At 27.9% G+C, this 20,813-nt stretch overlaps 1 protein-coding gene across 1 annotated transcript in view; it reads left to right on the top strand.

The window, feature by feature from the left end:
• LOC107440526 (cell adhesion molecule Dscam1) overlaps window positions 1-20,813 on the top strand; it is a 191,873-nt gene that overhangs the window by 113,387 nt on the left and 57,673 nt on the right. The window contains exons 8-9 of the mRNA XM_043047307.2: window positions 9,736-10,143; window positions 18,983-19,144. Of these exons, the coding sequence (XP_042903241.1) occupies window positions 9,736-10,143; window positions 18,983-19,144 (570 nt within the window). The remainder of the gene's footprint in view (window positions 1-9,735; window positions 10,144-18,982; window positions 19,145-20,813) is intronic.

Genomic DNA, 20,813 nt, shown 5'->3' with positions numbered 1-20,813 from the left:
TATATATGATGCGAGAATCGTTTTTAGGTGAGGGCCAAATGAAAGAAAATTTTCAAGAAAAGCATTTTGATTTTTAGATTATTATTACGTTTCTCTTTCAGCATAGTTGGCAAGTTTGAGCAAACATTTATCATACCTTACAACTAGGTTTAGAACACCCTTTTTATACAAATTTGCTGCCTGCCCCGTTAACCAAAAGAGTACTGCCGTTTTCATGTATTCGTCATAGAAATGATGTTTGAAATAACGGAAAAGATGAAAATCACTGAGCGCAAGGGTTTGGCTGTAGGGAGGGGTGGTCCAGAACTTCCCAACCAAAAGAGTCCAATAAAACCGAGATCTGAGTTGCGGAGGGAGGGATTGTCACAAAATAGCGAAATTCCGAGTAATTCCAAAATAGCGAGTTTTAATACTTCACAAATCTGCCAGTGAATGTATGTAGCAGACAGGTTTGTAGCAGACGAAAGATGCATCACTCACCGGAACTCTTGCGTGGGGGGGGGGAGCGATTTGTTAAATTGGAACATTTAAAAGATATGGAACTGACCACACAGTTTATCTACACAGCTTCAACTGAGCACAGTTGTTCCCAAGAAATGCGGAGACACGACAGGAAATGCGGAGACACGACAGGAAATGCGGAGACTCGTTGTGGCTCACGCATCACCTATTAAGTACTCAACAAAACGGCCCTAACTTAAATAACTATCTTCGTACATAGGCACTGTTTCGCCTTAAAAAACTACAAACTATATGGTGTGTAAAAAATATACCTGGAATACCATGGATTAAAAATAATTTAACATTAGATAATTAGTTCAAAAATCACTTACTTCTAAACTTGCCTGTAAAATATATTTGAAAGCTCTAGTAATTTTAAGAGCTTTTTTTTCACGATTTTTCCCCTACCTTTTTCCTCCTCCTTCCAAAAATGAGTATGCTTGTTTTGTCCATTTTGTCCATTTATCCATTGTTTCATAAATCATATTCCTTTCCAAATCCTCATTTTACATGTGTATGCTTAACCTTAAGTCAAAGTACACTGAGAAAAATTATGGTCAAAAGTACCAGAATATGGTAAAATTTACCTAGTTCCTAGCTCTTTGGGAAGATAAAAAGTGTCGGTAATTTTTACTGCTGCGCTTTGGTAATATTTTCGGTAAAATTAGCAATAAATTATGGCATTACATGAAAAAATTTGGTAAATGCGGTAAAATTTGGTAATTTTATCATGATATCTTGGAGTTTAACATAAAAACAATAAACACTATTAAATTTACTTCTCAGTACTGTATTATTTACTAATTGTGTTGTAATAAGAACTATAACTGTGAAAACCAGAACTTCCCGGAGACTGTTACCATACGAATTGAAAAACTACCAAATGAATTGTTGAAATACCGCATATGTTTGTCTTTCTAATAGAAATTGTGTTTTTCGTTTTTCCCTCCTTTTTTTTACCAAAAATCTCTTAACCATACAGTACAGTTTTTCTACCAGTATTTTGTTTTCTGCATGTAACAAAATAAAATAATAAAATAAACGGAAAAAGGATTAGATATTTGCCAGATATAATACTTAATTATTTTTATAGACTTGTTAAAAAGGATTAAAACAAAAAAACAAAAAAAAAATTATAATAAATTCTAGAATTCATAAAAGAGGGAAACCGTTTCCTGTTTGAAATGATGCAATGACATAAGGTTACAAGTTAACATAGTTTTAAATCGTTAACAAGCAAAATTTAATTTCTTTCATTGATTCTTATTGTGTCTTCTTGTTTTCATATTTTTTTTTTCAAATCCAGGTAATCATTCACTTATTTTCGATTAACTTGCTATCAAAGTGTGCTAACTTGAAATAATAATAATAATGTTCAGTTAATGAATTAAGTTTTGTTTTTATTTTTTAAACTTATGGGCCTTAGTATAAATAATGATAAAGATGAAATATTAACAGAAGTTGGTCCACTGAGCTAGGAGGGAGCTGAATCTTTTAGTTAATTTAAAAACTAGCAACAATTAATGAAATCCTTCTTTTTAATATTAGTATTAATTTTTTAAGAGCTGTGGTGGTTCAGGGGATAGAGCTTTTGTCTTACACTAAGGTGAACCGGGTTCGATTCCCAGCGATGGCTGGTCAATACGAATTCCACACTCGGCTGTCACAGACCGCATAAAATATGCCTGCTGACATAAAATATCCTCAGTGGTAGGCGGATCATGGGTTAGAAAATCCTTGCCATCAGGCCAACCATGTGAGATTTTCCTGATCTTCCTTCCCATGTAACGAAAATGCGGGTTAATTCCCCCAAAAAATCTTCCACGAATGCAAATTTCTCCCAATGCTTAACCACTGAGATCTCTTGTCTTCTAGATAGGGTTTAAAATTACAAGGCTACCCAGTTGAGCAAACCCAAAAATTGTGTCGGCTGTTAAACGGCGGTTATAAAATGAAATATTATTGTTACCCTAATGTAACGTAAAATAAAGTTTATTAAGAGATGTTTCAGAATCGATTCACTGCTTATTCAAACTACAGCCGAGTTGAAATGTAATATTTTATGAAATTTTAAATTAACTTAAAAGAAATTTAATGGAATTATAATTCCAAAAAAAGAAAGAAAAAACGTCCCGCTTTACAATGAATTAATTATGATTTTACTCAAAATTATTTATTAATGACGCTGTAATTAATTATGCTTTTACTCAAAATTATTTATTAATGATGCTGTAATTAATTATGCTTTTACTCAATATTTTAAATTATATCTTTAAGCTGAAAACAAATTATTTAACAAACGCTCTCATTAAATGAATTATTTTCAGAATAACTAAGCCTCTGTCAATACAAATATTATACCAGCCTTCGAGCAGCCAACATATTTGTTCGACTGAGCTAATGCAAGGTTTATATATTTATGCATGAACTTGCCAATTTTAATTTTGGAATAACTATATACCCAAGCTATGTTTCTCGCAATTTATAATAAATAATAATGCTATGTTAGTAAATTTAATTTTAAAGACAAATACTTTTTTCAAAGACTCTTTTAGTTCGTTTCGTTATCGTACTTTCAAGAGAGTATTAAAATAATTTAAGCTTCTAAAATTATAAATTTTCCTTTAGAAATATTTGAGAAGCTTTTCGAGTTTCTTAGAAAATTGAGTACTTCTACAGCTTTCTTATTACTTTTATCCTCACGTCTTCGGTTCTTTGAAGAGAAATTTATTATTAAATTTATTTATCAAACATCGCAAGTTGAGCAGTGAAATCGATGACTTGAGCAAAATGGCGATTAAAGCAAAGGTTATAAAACAAATTCAGAGCTCGTTTTTTTTATAGAAGTAACGGGGAAACACTTGATTGTTGATGAAAATGGTAACTAGTAAATTAATTTATTTTTTAAAGTAATATTAATCTTTAAAAAGAACTACTAAATATTGAGATAAATTCGTGCTATGATTCAATCTACGGTGCAAATTTTTGGGAAAAAAAATGAAAATAAAAATGAAAAATTATAAGAACGTAAATTTTTGATGTAATATCATGTTTTTATATTGTTATAACGCGTCGATATATATAACAACTTACAAATGATTACAAGTAGTTTTCGATTTAGCTTTATTTCATCTTTAGACAACTAAAGCATGAAAATCTATCACAAATAGAAGGAATTTTTCGTTATAAACTGTTACTCTTTTGTTGAATACTTTGTAGAGAAATACATCTTTATTTCAGCAAATGAGCTGCGCGGTAGAAAACATTTAAAGGGCGGAATGCCTATTTTAAAATATATATAAAGAAAACAATTAATGCCTATACTCAAAAAAGGTATCAGATGGTAGCTAAGCTCCTCGTGAATACCTTTGAGACTCAGTGGCCAGTGGCGTGGTAAGGCAATGACACCATGAACTCTTTTATGCAGCCTTTATGAACGCTCTTATGAACCTTATTAATTCAGCATAGCTTATAGCTTAAGGATGTTTCAAAACAACGTAGCTTAACCCAATACTAGTTTTTTTTCTATGCATTTGTTTGGATATCTATCGTTAGTATAGTCATTTGTCATTCTCTAGACGATGTTTCTAGCCAGAAGGGATAGGTCGGCAACACAACTGTCTCCTAACCTGTATAATGCAACAGGAACATAAATTTCATGGATAACAGTCACCTAGAGACTTAATGCAGATGGCCTTCAAAATTCAAACTGGATAGTAATTTCAATGATCCTTTGAGAATAAGAATGAATCCTTTCAGAATAATAACTTCTCGTAGTACTGTAATAATTGAGATAATTAGTATTGTAATAATATTAATTAGTATTTCAAGAATAATAAATGTAACAATGCTGTAAGAAATAATTGCTTTTTGAGCAAAAGTTTGTATACATTATAGTACATAGCTTGTTATTTTTTGAAATTACTTAAGCTTCAAATTCAAAAGAATGCGTTTAAAATTTCTTAAGTTTTGGTATAAAATAATTGTTTTAAAGAAATCAAAAGATTAGATATGTTTTGAGAGGATATATTTCAAAGGGAAGTGAAGCACTTACCTATGAACTACAACGACTGTTCATGATATTCTCATTTAACCCTTTGCTTACGGTGTTCCATATTGTACCATCACCTGTGGTCCACAAGTTGTACCAGTCGTAAGCAAAAGGTTAAAACCATATAATTGAATTTTTCTTAAAAAAACAACTACAAAATCTAGAGTGTATAAAAAACAGAGATACATTATTAAGAGTACATTTATTCTTTATTATTAAAAAAACATGAAAAATAGTTGTTATGAGTAAAATATCATTACTTTACACTAAACGCTATTTTTCTCAAAACTGTGATTTTTGCCATGAAATGTACCTTTTCTCAGAAACTACTCATCCTAATGAAATTAAATTTTACAGACCCATTATCTATAAATAGTTAAACAATTTAATCAAGGAAGCATTGTTTGTATTCATAAACTCCTGCTTTGTGGTTGTAAGTAGTGGAATTTTCGAAATTTGCAGGAAAATCCTATATAAAATTAGATTATATTAGCTTAAAAAATAATTAAAACTCAAAATTACAAAAATTTAGGTTAAATTGTGTAAAAGACTGTATACAATCAATAAAAAGAAAAATAATTAAAAAAATAATTTTTTTTTGTCCATAAGGGTGCACCAAAATTAGGTGATTTCAGCATTATTGAAATAGAATTTCTGCTAATCGACAAAAAATTATCGAGACAGGAATTAAAAAGGAAAGAGTAAATTTCGACCAAAAAAGATTCTTTTTTTACACTCCAAAGGAAATTTATACTTTTAATGAAATCAATAATCTTTCATCATTTTCTATTACAGTTAGATGGATTTATTTCGATAAAGATATTTATCGGTGGCAAATGTTCCAATACTTTGAAAGCAGTTTAAATTCGATAAGTACCTTTCTAAACGCAAAATTTCTCAAATCTTAAAATTCTAAACACTTCTGTTTAAATTTCTTCTATCCATAGGAAAAATTCACGTTAGAAAATGACTTATTGATTTTTTTATTTCAGAAATTGAATACCCGAGAAAAGACATTTGTGTTATTTTTTTAGCAATTTTTGTTTATATATATATATATATATATATATACATATATATATATGGACATGAACGTTTAGGAGCGTTTTAGATGACATTGATGAATAACCAGAAAGTTTCTATACCACTCAACTCCGCTCTTTTGTGACATAAGAAAAGTCGTTCGTCAATCATTTGTCATCACATGGACGTATTTGGAGCTCTTCAAACTTTTGCTTCTGATACTTTCGTGAAAATATGCTGAAAATCAGCTAAATCATTCAATAACATTTGGTTTAAACGCAGCTTATCACTAATTCCCATTTTATCCATAATTAACTGCAAACTATGACTTTCATTCAAATACGTCCTTCTTAAGTTTTTGATTTGTACACCAAAAAAGTTTTTTTTTAAATTTAAATAAAAAATAAGGTTTTCCAAGAATAAGTAATTTGATTTAAAGATACTATTTTGCATAAATGAATTTTTATAAGCGTACCATATAAAAAAGTTAAAAAAAACAGTCTACTGTAGGCCAGCGAGTATTATGCACACAAGCTATTTATTTTCAAGACAGGACAACTCGGTAATACTTAACCTGAAGTTAAATAGTGCAGCTAGGCAGTTTAATAGTGAGTGTATTCACCATACACTGTTTATTTTTTTACAATATATTATAAGGAAAAAGTTTTCTACACTAATGTAAACGTTGTCAATAAAGAAATGGGAAGGTACTCTAAGCGTCAATGAGTTAGTGGCAAATTCTTTTTTACCTGATTTCTAATCGCTGAGATTCTTTGACAGGATTTCAAAGCTCTGTTTCCTACAGTTTTAAACCCATTGTTGCTACATGATGGTTGAAAAATAAGGATTTTACAGTAATGTACATTGCGCAAAAAAAATAAATAAATAAACGGACCACCTTGAATAACTTTGATTTAATGATAAGATCATCACACTCTAGGGCTCAATCTTAAAGATTCGAAAGGCAGACATCAAATACATTAATTATTTGGAGAGCAGACGATATACTAAGTTATGAAATCGGACACAAAAACGTACTTTCTCTGAATAAACATTTTTTTCCGACGAATTTGGATTTCTAAACCCTAGGGTTAGCTGCAATCTGGAAAATATGGTCCCAATAGTTTGGTCAGGAGAGTGGTCCAAAGTTAGGAACCCAAAATGTTAATTTTACTTTTTACGTATTTCGCTATATTTCGAGAAATAGATCGCGGATAGATCGCGAATTTTAAATAAAACATTCAACTATAAAATTTATTTAGCCAACGATATTCCCATGCAAAAACAACTTCCTGTGAGCCTTTACTATTGTTTGTTAGCTTATTTTATAATAGTCGAAATAATATTGAAATGTAAGGTATAATTGTTTTACATAATCTCATAAAATTTATTTTTACTAGGCAAAATATAAATTTTGATCAAAATCGGACGAATAGTTCCAGAGAAAATGAGTTTTAAGAATAAGACTTTTTCAAAATTTAATTTCTCAGAAACTATTTGACCAATTTCGCGCATAATTTTGTAATTTGCCATTTAAAATTACATTCCTTTAAATGATGTGAAAAAGGTATACCTTATAATAAATTTTTTTTGACAATTATTAAGTAAGATAATTTTAAAAAAAATAATCCATACAAATAGTTATATTTCGCATGGAAATATCTTTGAACGTACAAATTTTATAATTGTTTGAAAATTTGTTTTCAATTTTCTAAAAAATTTCTCTCTCTCTCTCTCTCTCTCTCTGTATATATATATATACATATAAAATTTAATTCAATAAGAAAATTACTCAACCCAAAATCCAAAAAACAGAGAGATAACACAATCTTCCAAAAAGAGCACCCACCATAATGTAAATAAAAAAAATAGACAGTAGGGAGCAAACCTTTTGAAACTTTTTCTTTAAGCAACATTGCTTAATAATATAGAACAGTAGTTTGAAGATTAAGTCATGCAANTATATATATATATATTCACCTTTTAGTTTAGACATAGAAAACAAGAAAAAATATATTAAAGGAAATTTTATGATTTTAAAAATCATGAATTCTCGTTGTGAAAAATCAAGTTCTATTTTTATCTTTCAAGTGTTGAAAAAATTTAGTTTTTTTCTGTTGCGTATTTTTAATTCAGTCATATTGGTTAAATTATATTTTTTCAGTCTAAATTTGATAAGTAACTTCATGCGAGGATATATTTTGAAGTTGAACAATTCAACTCTTATTAGCCCAGAACCAATATATTTACAGTAATGCAGGTTTAATCTTTATTATGCATTTGTTTTCTTTCTCATACCATGACAACGATATAATAAAACCAGTGCTCTATTTTTCTTATTGAGAGAATTCACCATAAAAAAAATATAGCATATGATTAAAGATCATACTGATCATCAGATAGTTCAGAAGTGTAATCTTTCAAATGATGGTAAAAAATATTTCCAAGAAAAATGAACTTAGATTTATGTGCATAATATAAATAATATAAATTTTATTCGAACTCATATGACTTTTTGCCTTAATGATGAAACATGATACAGGTAGATGTATTAATAATATTTCCTATTTACCATTAAAATCATGAGAAAAATATAGAACTTGCTGAAATCAATTTTTCAGTAACTGTTCATCTGATAATTTTCAATATTTGCATTTTGCCATAGAAAATTACATGTTTTAAATAGACGTAAAAAATTGTAGACCTTACGCTTAAAAATTTTTTAGACAATTAATAAAAAAAATAATAAAATTAATAAATATTTAATAAAAATTTTTTTTTTGCATCTTTGAGCAAACGAATTAGATAGTTGTGAATCAAGAATTTGGAATTCGCTTCAAAAATTCCAGTGATATGGTGAAATTCTCAAAAAGTAGAATTAACATTTGTCCAAACTTTGGATTGCTCTTCTTATCAAACTATGGGCAGCATATTTCCGAGATTGCGGTTACCCTCAATATTTCGGGGGTCAGAAATCTGAATCCGTCGGTAAAAAGTTATCTTTATGCAGAGAAAAGTACGTTTGTGTGTCTGATTTTGTAACTTAAAATATTGTGTGCTCTCATTAATTAATACATTTGAAGTCAACCCCTGGTACCATTAAATTGTGTCCTGGAACGTGAAGATCTGATCATTAGATCAAAAGTTATTTAGGGTTTCTTTTCTTTCCGGCACATTGTACTCAAAAAATATTTTTCTGATTCTAAACCTGTGTAGTATGTACCATATATGGGGATAGTTAATTATTAAGGCAACGTTTATGCACTCAAATACTATCCTCACTCGCATGTTTTCCGAAATGGGCAATTTTAACGAGAACCCATAATTGTGGATGCGAAAGCTGTTACATTACCTCTGCAGATTCTGTATTCTTATTTTTGCACATATATAACTGATCTTTAATAAAAATCGGTTAGAACAGACCTCAAAACGAATTCAGCACCTATTAACATTTCTCTTTTTAAGCTCTCTCCTTTTGCACTAAAATATATTCTTTTTGGGTCGTTATCTTTGTAACACAAAGGGAAGGAATGGTATTTAAATTTTTTTTAATAAAATAAAATACGAATTTCATCTATATAAATGTTATAAGCAGTGTCTCATAGCCTCAGAACTATCTTTCATTGCTAAACGCGTGTGTTAATTTAAATTTCAGGAAAGGTAAATAAAATTTTCTACTACAATAGGAATGTTTTCTTTATTTAAAACTAAAAAAAATCCGAAACAAACTTATGAAAAACGGGTAACATTGGAATGAAATTTGAAAAATTCTCGTACTTAGATCATCAAAAAAATGGCCCTCTTAGCTCATCAAAATTAACTCTATAGTTGCATTTTTAGTTGCACTGCCCGCATGGAAATTTCTTAATTCCAAGTTAAACAGTTAATAATTACCGATCTAATTGTCAGAAATTCATCGTGGTATATATACATTTTCCTACTCACTATTCTTAGTTCTAGTTTCTAAGTCTTATAATTTTATCACAGCAAAGAAAACTGTTAACTAAATTGAACACCGAAAACAGTGATGGCAACACTCACGATTTTTCGATATAGAGGGATTTAAATTCTGTATTAATGTGAAATAGACTAAAATTCTAATGGATATTGAATCTTCGAATGGTTGAATTAATACATTAATGTGAATTCATTTATTACAGATGTGCCTCCGACCTTGATATCAGCATTTCCAGAACATACAGCCCATTCCGGTGACTCAATTTCCCTCAAGTGTGTTACAACCGGTAATCCTCTGCCCCGCATCACATGGCATCTAGACGACATTGCCATAGATCAAGGTCCCCGTGTGACAGCCGTGGATCGAATGGGTGACCTCGGTCACGTGACTGGTGTGCTGAACATCACGGAAGCTCGAGTCGAAGACAGCGGTGAATATAGGTGTCAAGGCGAAAATGATGTCGGCAGCACCTTTCATGCAGCCCGACTTAACATTTACGGACCGCCTTTCGTCAGAACAATGAGAAACGTAACTGCTGTTTCGGGAGAAGACCTGACGATTCGTTGCCCTTACGGAGGATATCCCATCAAGAGCATCAAATGGTTTAAGAGTAAGTAAATACTTAGGAAGTAAATGAACTTGGAATAGAATTTTAGAGTTTAGCTCTTGCTGCTGTACAAAATTCTTAGGAGAACAGAAAAATTAATATACTTTCATAAGGAATAGATAGGGCTTAAAATCTGCCATACCTAATGGGATATTTTTAGCAAAAATAAATAAATAGCAATAAATAAATAAATAATATGTGAATAATGGTTTGATTCGATTTGCGGGAAATAAAACATGCGTTGAATTTTTTAGGGAAATTTAGGCGGTAAACCATTAAAAAACTAACGCAATTACTACTTAAAGTAATCGCCTGCTAAGCATACAAAAGCAAGTTTACCAAATATATATGAAGATATTATTTAGGATGAAAAATGCTATATCTTTTTTGAAAGTTATATTACGTATCTGTTGAAATACAGCAAGTAAAATGAAAAAAAATATCAATTAAACTAAATTCAAAATTTATTACGATAATAACAAATTTTTGCAAAATTTGATTCTCGTTTTTATATTCATTTATCATCAATTTGTTAAAGGAAATTTAACCATTTTCTAATTTAGCACAGTTAGATGTGAATTGCACCATCCTACAATTTTGACCCATTCAAATTTTAATCTCTCATAACAAATGTAGTTTTTATACTTATAGGTAAAATCTTCATACATGTTATTTTTTCATTTTTTTATACTTACAAAAAATCCACCGATCAAATAAATCGAATTTTTAAAGTCCTTTATTTCTGCCTAGAGGATATTCTTCCAAAGATAGTCCAACAGGATATGAATGAAAATATTTAAATTCATATAAATACCAAGATTTTGCAAAATACTTTTCGATGAATATTCATGTACTGTGTATAGTTTGTTCACCCACTCCTAGTTTTCTTTTAACTGTAGAGGAGGACATATTGAGCCGTCTATATATCCGGGAGCTGTTTTTTTCTCTCTAAATGGAGTCTGTTAAGAGGATTATTCCTGTAAAGTTGAAAGAAATTTAATTTTACTCCGTATTACAAAATTTTACGATTTTTGTGTTATTTATAAAAGTTAATTATCAAACTGACAAGGGAGAACAAAATGTGAGAACCTTGTATAACTTTCGATCTAACTCTTAAGCTTTTGATCTAACAATCAAATTTATAGATGTACAGACCTTCAATTTTAATAGTTCGAAAATTTAACACTATAAATGTGTTGCAAAAATATCTGTGCGACGATATTTTAAGTTACAAATTCAGTCACAAAAACGTATTTACTATGAGGAAACTTTTTTTCAATGGATTTTTATTTATGATCGTCTAAAATAAAAGGAAGTGGAGCCAAACTAAGCAGACAGACCATCTTGGAAAGCTGATTGTACGAAAAATTTATTGCTTTTGAAAATGAGCATCTCGTTAAAGAAAAGCTTTTAATCTATTTTTCTACACAAATTTTTTTTTATTATAGTGTGCATTGCAACATTCTAAACCTTTTATATACGAACATTGTTTAAAAAACATGCTTTGGAATTTTCTATAACTAATGTATATTAGTGATTTTTTGATTGATTACAATTACAATACATTAAAAAAATATTTTTTTGCAATTATTATTTAAATTTATTACAATTTTTACAATTATATATTTAAGTCTTACTTTTTTTAATACATGTTTGTCTCAAAGGAGCTAAGAGAAATATAAACATAATGCAATTTTAGATGAATTTAAAATTAAAAAAAAAGAAAAGCTGAAAACAAAATATCAAAATGAAAGAAAAAAAATTCAATAAAAATAGTTAAGCTTAAAATAAGGTTGACTAATATTATAGTTATAATAAAAATAGTTAAGGAAGAAAAGCACAATTAAAGTGCGTTAATTTTTCTTGTAAAAAATAATTGATAAAAATATCAGAATAAAGTTCTGCGCAGTCATCTGTGAAAGAAACACTTTAAGAACATTAATAATTGGAAAATTTGAGTAACAAAACCCATTATAGGAAAAAAAGTTTATAAAATTCAATAAAGAATTGAGCTAAAATTGTAAAATCTTTATAAATATATATATTAGTAATATTTGTAGGACTTTACATATAAACGCAAACTAGATATAAACCATTTTACTTTCTTTCCTTCTTTCGTAGGTTGACTGTTAATGTTAGAGCCCTCCTAAATGGATAGAAATCCATTTATAGAATTTAAACAGCATTAATAAATTCTTTCGTAATAGTAAAATCTACACGTATTACCAGTTTTTATGGAGGGTGCCCGTTTATAGGTCGAAGCCACATACATACTTACTAAACAAAAAAAATTATAAATAAACAAAGAAAATAAAAAAATAAAGAACTTTTTATTGCACTGGACTACTAAAATTAAAGTAAATTTCTAATGGCTACAATTTAAAAGTTTAATAAATAAATTAATTAATTCTTCTTAAAAGGTCATACATTCAAAGCAATCTTTACAGTGGTTTCAAAAATCGCTAATCATAATTAGTTTCAACCTTAAAAATAGTTTAGAACTAATACTTTGATCAGGGAAAATACATCAGCATTCGATATTTTTTACATTTTTTAATAAATGAAACCGGATAAATGAATAAGGCAAATGGTTATTAAGTAGATCTGCTTTAAATTTATTAGTCTGTTTTAAAAAACTCTTTATAATTGGAATTATTTCTGCAAAACTTAAGACTAATTGGTAATATAGAAAAATACCTTATTGGCTAACACTTATAACTTTCTAAGTGTAAAATTAAAATAATTTCTTCTGTTAGGAGAATCTGAGAAAGGTGAAATTTGTAGGAAGATTAGGCTTAAAAATTATTTGTTGATTTAAATAAATTTATTTTCTTAGCGAAAAAGAGAAATAGTGCAAACATTTGTACTAAAACTATTGCTCATAGGGATACAATTAATTTGTTGAAAGAGACGTTCATAAAATAAGGAAATTAAATATCTATATTTTTTTAGTTTTATATTTAAGAGTAATATGAACATATGTATATATATATATATATATATATATGCATAATAATAATAATAATAATAATTGTATATATGTTGGGAAACACTTCCATTTTGTTATTATTTAAGGAATCTTGCAATTATTCAAAGTGAAAAGCTTTAAAAAATCTGCAGAGGAAGAATTTTTTTTTATTCACTGAAAGATATAAGCTTACAAACAAACAAAAAATCGATCTTCAGGAATTTTTGTTATTTAGAAAACAAAACCTGACGATCGTGAATCTTTTTTGAAAAGAATATTTGACGTGCCTGTTTTTGACACATTATTTATCAAATGTATTACAACTTAGAACATTTTCATGGCATTTGAATGATCTTCGTTGCTTTTAATATCATATTTGGAAACAACAGCATATTTTTGTGACGCTGTAAATCCCAAAATGAATTGCGATAATAAACCCTGTTACTATAAAATGTCGAGGCACGATAATATAAGCACAAAAAGAAATGTGTTGAGGAAGAGGAAATATTTTGTCACAGATAAACCACATTAATTCGCTATTATTGAATAAAAGGATTTTAGATTTACATAAAAGAAGGTTTCTTTGATGAAAATGAATAAAAGAGTTTGTATAATAACTTTATCGAGGATAATTAGTTTAACGGGACATCAAATAAAATTTTTTGAAATAATGAGGAAAATAGGTTTTGTTTACTGTTCTGAATTGTAGGATAAACATTAGAAAGAAATAAAATTCTGACTTCACTTATTTACTGAGTATCTAACCAGTTAGATCACAGTACTGTAGAAAACAGTACTGTAAAAAAGTATAAAAATAATGTAAAATTTACCATGCTACTGGCTATAAGGATATATAAAAAAAAGACGGTAATTTTTAGTAAATTGCTTTGGCAAAGACTTTTGGTAAAATTAACAAAATATTTTTTATCACCTTGCTGTTTGGTAGTAAATCTTGTAAGCGTTAATGATTTCAACCAAAATGTTAGTAATTTTAACAGGTATAATTAGAGATGATGCTAAAAGTTTCAGTTTGATGACTCCTACCTTCTTCAAATAACACTTGTTAACTTTGGTTTTTGTCAATTAATTGTTTTCGTTCATTTTATTTCAGTTGAAAGATAACATCTACCAACCTTTAAAACTATAAAAAATATGTATTTGTAAATATATGGAAAATATTTGCTTGGAATGGACTAAATTAAATCATTGACTTTACTGTTACGACTAACTGTTACTAACTGTTATAACTAAACAACCTAATGTGAAATTCATAATTTACCTACACCTCAGTTATTAAGGAACAAAACACCATTTGAAGCACACAATAAAAGTATATAAACTCTTTTAATATTCTATCTGGTAAAAAGCATAGACATTAAAATGTTAAAATTATCAAAGAAATGTTAAAATAAAGGACATTTCTGAAGAACTTAATGGAAATTTTAATACAATACAGTGGAACATGATATAAAAACCCTTTATTTTATTAAATAAAATTTTCAGTTTTGTATTTTAATTAAATATTTGGTAATGAGAACCATTATTTTGTAAAATAGGATTTCTAATATATCCGTAATCATAACGAACTAAACAATTTTCAAATCAATGGCTCAAATTCTGTGTATTTTGGTTTTAATATCAGAAATGTGATTATTTTACCAAAAATGTCAATACCATAAAGAACAGTAATTTAACTAGAAATATTTTTCTTCGTGTAATAAACTAAGCAAGGATTTCTTATTAAATTAATTACTAGTACACTAAGTGAATTATCAGCTGAAAAGACAAACTAGCACATAATGTTACTTGCAAGTTCCTTAACTACCTAAACTAAATATATGTATAACTACATATAATTTATTTAAATAACAATGATGTATTTGAATCAATATGTAATTATCTAATTTCCTAACGTACTATGTATATATCTAGTTTCCATATTAACTAAATAACTAAGAAGATCACTAAATTTATTCACTGTCGCTTTCTTCGCCTATTTTCAGAAAATTGTTGCCATAAAATTATTCAAAGATAGTTTCAAATTCTAGGTCAATAAAAACTGGGTCAAACACATAAGACCAGTGAAATCTAGGTAAATAAAAAAAGATTGTCACTATATTTACTACAGGGATTATAGAAAGAAGTGGTAGATATAAAAAAGATTCCTAATTTTTGGTAACACTTTTAAAAGCCATTATAAATCATGCTTTTACTTAAAAGTCAACTTTTTAACTATAATTAGCTCCTTGTTACTATTGTTAGGTAATTACTTTTCAAGGTTCCAAAATTTTCACTAGATAACAGCTATTTTAAAAATACCTCCATATTAACGAATTGTTGAAATAGTAAAAAAAAAATAAAAAGTGCTTAAAAGTATTTACATAATATTATTTATTTATTATTTTAGTTTTTTTGGAAGTAATCAAAAATCTCTCCACCTCTATGTAATAAGTACTATCTTTTCGATTCCGTGAAAAAAATTAAGATCAAATGCAAACTTTTTTAAATCATGACATGATTAATAGCTTAGCACTTCTTTAATGTATTTTTCCTCAAAACTTGTAGAAATGTTTCCATCTTTGCATGTTGAAAGGGAATAGATCAACTTTTGAATGCCTTTGTTTGTGTAGAAAAAAACTTTTTCAATGCGTAGAAAAAAACTTATCTAAATAATGTTTTGCTCCAATTTTTAAAATTCACTATTTCTTATTTCTTATGAGGCTGTTTCACTTTCTGTAATTTCATCTAAAATTCAGTAATTCAATCAAACTATGATACATAACACACAAATTGGAAAAATTTTTAGAGAAGCTGACAATACAATATTTTCTTTATAAGTAATATGCATTTAAAATGTTCTACATTTTAAACATTTTTGCTTTTTTTTAACCGTTAAAAATATCCCATAGAAATAAATTTTACCGAGTATAATTTGAGGCAATTCTAATATTCATTTTCAAATCTTTCTGATACATAAAATAACACTTAACAATCAAAAAATTTCACAATAATCTTTGAATGAATTTTTTTTTTGTATTGCTAAAAGTTATTATTGCAATAAATGCAAGTAATAGGATGGAACCATCTAATACTCGTTCAGTAGAAAAATGAATCACAAAAAGTGTTCATAGAAAAATTCATTCATGTCTCTCCTTCCCAAATTAACTAGTTTTTATGATTTTTATCCCTCTTTTGCTGTTACCCTTTTCTAATTCAAGAAAAGTTAGTCATATTTAATGAACATTTTTCCCATTTAAATATTAATTTGCGAGTCCTAATAATAATAGTTTAGTTAAATTCCTCAAAAGTTTTACAAGATTCGGCTAAATCATTAGGGAACACACTTAGTAATTAAAAATTGTTCTAAATGTCATTTGAGTTCGGCTTCATTTTTCCTTGATAAGGTTCATTTTTGACATTCAAATATTCACACAGTCAAGAGCATAAATAAGATATTCACTAGACACACATAAGGAAAACAACCAATATTGCGGTATCAATAAAGTTTGTATATAGTTCGTAAAAGAAAAGATTAACAAAACAAGCGTTCTTGGACACTAGGGATTTTCCGGTTCTAGGGACTCAAAAGGGTAGCCTCGTAATGTCTCAAAAGGGTAGCCTCAAATATGTTAATTAATAAGTTCAGACGATATTTTAAGTTGCGAAATCAGACACAAAAACGCACTTTCTCCGAATAAACATACCTTTTTTTCGAATTCGGATTTCTGACCCCCAAAATAAATGGGATTGTCGCAATTCGGGGAGTATGGCCCAATACTTTGGCTAGGAGAGCGATCCAAAGTGATGACCCTTTAATATAAATTATACTTTTTGCGTATCTCGCAATATCTCGAAAACTTTCTTAAGCAAATTGAAAATTTTTTGCACGCAATTATGAAATTTGTTTATCCAGACTTTTTGTCTATATTAATTAGTTTTTATTATTTTATTTAATAATAGTCGAAAAAATTTTAAATTATAAGGTATACATTCTTTCGCGTTATTTCAAGGAATGTAATTTTAAATGGTAAAATACAAAATTAGAACAAAGTCTTTCGACAGTGTCTGAGAAATTGAATTTTGAAAACGTCATATTTTTTAAATTACTTTTCTTAGGAACTATTCGGCCGATTTTGCTCAAATTTATAATTCCTCTTGTAAAAATATATTCTGTTAAAAACACATTCTTTATGAAATTCGTTTGCCCCAAGATAATTCCAGACAAAAAAAATAACTTTCATTAAATACTTATTATTTTATTAAATGAAGGTTGAATGAAATTTTGAACTGTGCAGTATACAATTTTTTTCATCATTTTAAAGAATATAATTTTACATGGCAAAATATAAAATTTGAGCAAACTCAGTTAAATACTTCCTGAAAAACCGAATTTTAAACACCTGACTATTTTGAAATTCAATTTCTTTCGAACCATTCATCCAATTTTGCTCAAATTTTGAATTTTGTCATGTAAATTTTTTAAAATATTTTTTTTTAAATTGATGCAAAAAATTTTATATCTTACAATTCAATTTTTTCAGATTATTATTAAATAAAATAATAGCATATAATAAATATTTACTAAAAGTTGATTTTCGAATAGAATTATCTTTGGCTAAACAAGCTTTGTAATTTTAATTCGCTTAAAAAGCTCTCGTGATATGACGAAACACCCAAAAAGTAAAATTTATATTAGAGGTTTTAAACTTTGGAACACACTTCTGACCAAACTATGGTAACCATATATCTCAGATTGCGGCTAACCCTATATTTTGGGGATTAGAGAAACCTATCAGTCGAAATGAAGCCATGTTTATTCAGAAAAAGTACGTTTTTTTATCTGATTTCGTCTTGATTTTTATCTGTCTGCACTAATTAATTAGCATATTTGAGATCACGCTCTCGAACTATTGAGATTGAGTCCTAGAACGCGAAGATCCGATCGTTGGATCGAAAGTTATTAATGGTGGTCCGTTTTTTAGCGCAGTGAACATACAGTATTAATATTTATATATATTTATTTCAGCATTAAAGATGGTTTTTTCCATAGCGCCGAAACATAGCATGTCCTATGTGAGTCATTACAAGCTGCTGTTCTACTTTACATAGTAGTAGTATTGGGAAAGCATGTTCTTTGTTTATAGCCTGATAATCGTATTGTAATCTTTCTTAAATGCTTGAAAATATTAAAGTATAAAATTGCAGAATTGGTTTTTATTTTTTTCCTGTAACTCTAAATAACATGAGGAATATAGGACAATACTAGGAGACTATATTTTAAGCAGAGTAATATTATTTGTTTGATGAAATTCCACAATTTATTTTTATTTTATTTTAAAAAAAAGTTAGCCTGTTTTTGTGTTAATGAATGCCACAAATCATACTAGGCTATTGTGTCCTCATTTCGTAATTTGTGAGCAACTTCACAATAGTTGTTAATAGATTTTTTTTTAATGTATCAATTTATTTTAATGCATTTTTTATTTTAATGCTTAATGTATCAATTTATGGCCTTCATTAAAATATTATAAAGTTAGTTTTTGTAACCAAAGTTAAATACGAATAAAGGAAGGCAATTCTTAAAAATCGCTAACAAAAAAAAAATATTATTGTAATTGCAGAAATGGGAAGAATAAAAAAATCACGCAGCTTTTTGTTGCTGAATTAAATGCAGTTTTGTATAAAAATTAATTTGTTCATCTAAGTCATATCCTTGATTTATTTTTATTTTTCGTTATATATATTGAAAATATTATTTGCATAATATTTATTGTACAATATTTGTTCATTTTATCTGAATTCGGTGAGCTAATTGCAATTAGCTATTCTTTCAGTTACTAAAACAAAACAATTTATGATACATATCTATTTCAGATGGAGTTCTTCTGCCTTTAAGCCATAGGCAGAAAATAAACCACGGTGGTACTTTGACAATACAAAATGTGCAACGTTCAGCTGATAGAGGAGAGTACAGCTGTACTGTGAAAAATACAGAAGGTCAAATGGCGTCTGGTTCTACATACGTTTCAGTTGTTGGTAATATTTTTTTTAAGTTGTCTGAAACTTATAATACTTTCTTAATTATTCCTATTTAATAAATGATATAATTAATTATTAAATAATGTTAAATTTTACTTAAAAAAAAAGCCAGAAAGCTAAATTGCTATAAAAATATGAGTAATTAAAGCAACTATCCAACAAAACAAATATTTGTAAAAATTTCCATTCTCTTACAATCTTTACTTATATGGTTTTATGAAATATTTAATTTTTGTTTTACTAAGTAAATTTAAATTACAATGAACTAAAGTAAAAATTAATCATATATATTCATGGATTAAGTACATGCTTTTAAAATTATTTGTATATAAATTCCTCCCTGTTACATGAAAAAAGAAAATTTAAAAACTTGTTACATATTCTTAAAAAAAGTAAATCTTCGGGAAACTAGGAGGAAAAAAAGTCTGCAGAAAAAATAATTATTTCAAAAAAATATATCACAAATGATTGAAATTTCTAAAGAAAAAAACGTAGTCTTCCTTCTAGATCAATATATGTTCTTTCCAGTCTGTGATTATATTTTTTTACTCCCTTGGCAACATTTTTTTGACAAACTATGTCACTCAAGCATGGGAATTTTCTTTCACTTTATTTTTGAAAAATGTAGAACCTCGTTGTAATTTTGTTCAGATAATTTTGAACTCTAGAACATGAGGAGGAAAAAAAAAAGTAATACCCAATTTACCTGTTTCCTGAGATGTCGTTTACTTTTTTTTACTGAAGACAGAATTTGTGCTGAGTGCTTTTTAGCCAATGCTTACTTTGCAGTTTTTTTATTCATTTCTATGATTTTTTGAAGTCACTCTACACTTTTTAATGATTTTTTACACTAGGTTTGTTTTAATTTTTACAAAATTTTACAACTTAAAATATCTTGTTTGCAGTTCTCGATTTTATTACGTTTTCGATTTATCAGAAAAAGCTAATATGCAAGTATTTTTATTTATTACTACGCAGTAGTGAAGTTTTCTCATCTCTTTTCTAAGTTATTTCTTTTTCTCCATTTTTTTTTAAAATTAGTGTGACGTGTACAATTTTTTTCTAAAGTATCTATAAAAAGTCGGTCTTTGGGGTGTGTTTGACGAATATTGATTAAAAAGAAATATTTTAAGTTTTGCATACTTATCCTCTCTAATAAAATTTAATTATATCAGGATTTTTCCCACCTTTTTCAATCTATAATTTATTTCCATCTGCAATTTTAAAATAGATCCCTTAACTATACATATTCTACACATATTTCGGTAAAAAACAATATCCTTAAACAATAAAATAAGTAGATTTGGACTTTTGAAATCCTTCATCAGTACCTTTAGAGTTTACAGATTTAAAGTTGTAATTTTCAGGCTATAATATAGTTTATTGAAAGTAATTTAATAGTTATGCAGGATTTTCAAGTTAATTTTGTAGTTGGAAGGCAAACATCAGTACTTGGTATGCACCTAATTGATAGTAAAAGTGATGGTAGTTACATGCCATTCCTGCTCTTAATTTCATAATACAAAAATTTTTTTAATCTGGAAATTTTCGAAAATTATTTTATTGGGTTTTGTGAAAAGTATTTCTTCTTTTTCACAGCAGAGAACCAGAGGACCTAATTGTGTTTTTTTTTCACTGTCAATTTCAATGTATATATATATATATA

Source organism: Parasteatoda tepidariorum, chromosome 1 (genome assembly GCF_043381705.1).
Source record: "Parasteatoda tepidariorum isolate YZ-2023 chromosome 1, CAS_Ptep_4.0, whole genome shotgun sequence".
Taxonomy (NCBI): Eukaryota; Metazoa; Arthropoda; class Arachnida; order Araneae; family Theridiidae; genus Parasteatoda; species Parasteatoda tepidariorum.
This window is presented reverse-complemented; position numbering and strand designations above follow the sequence as displayed.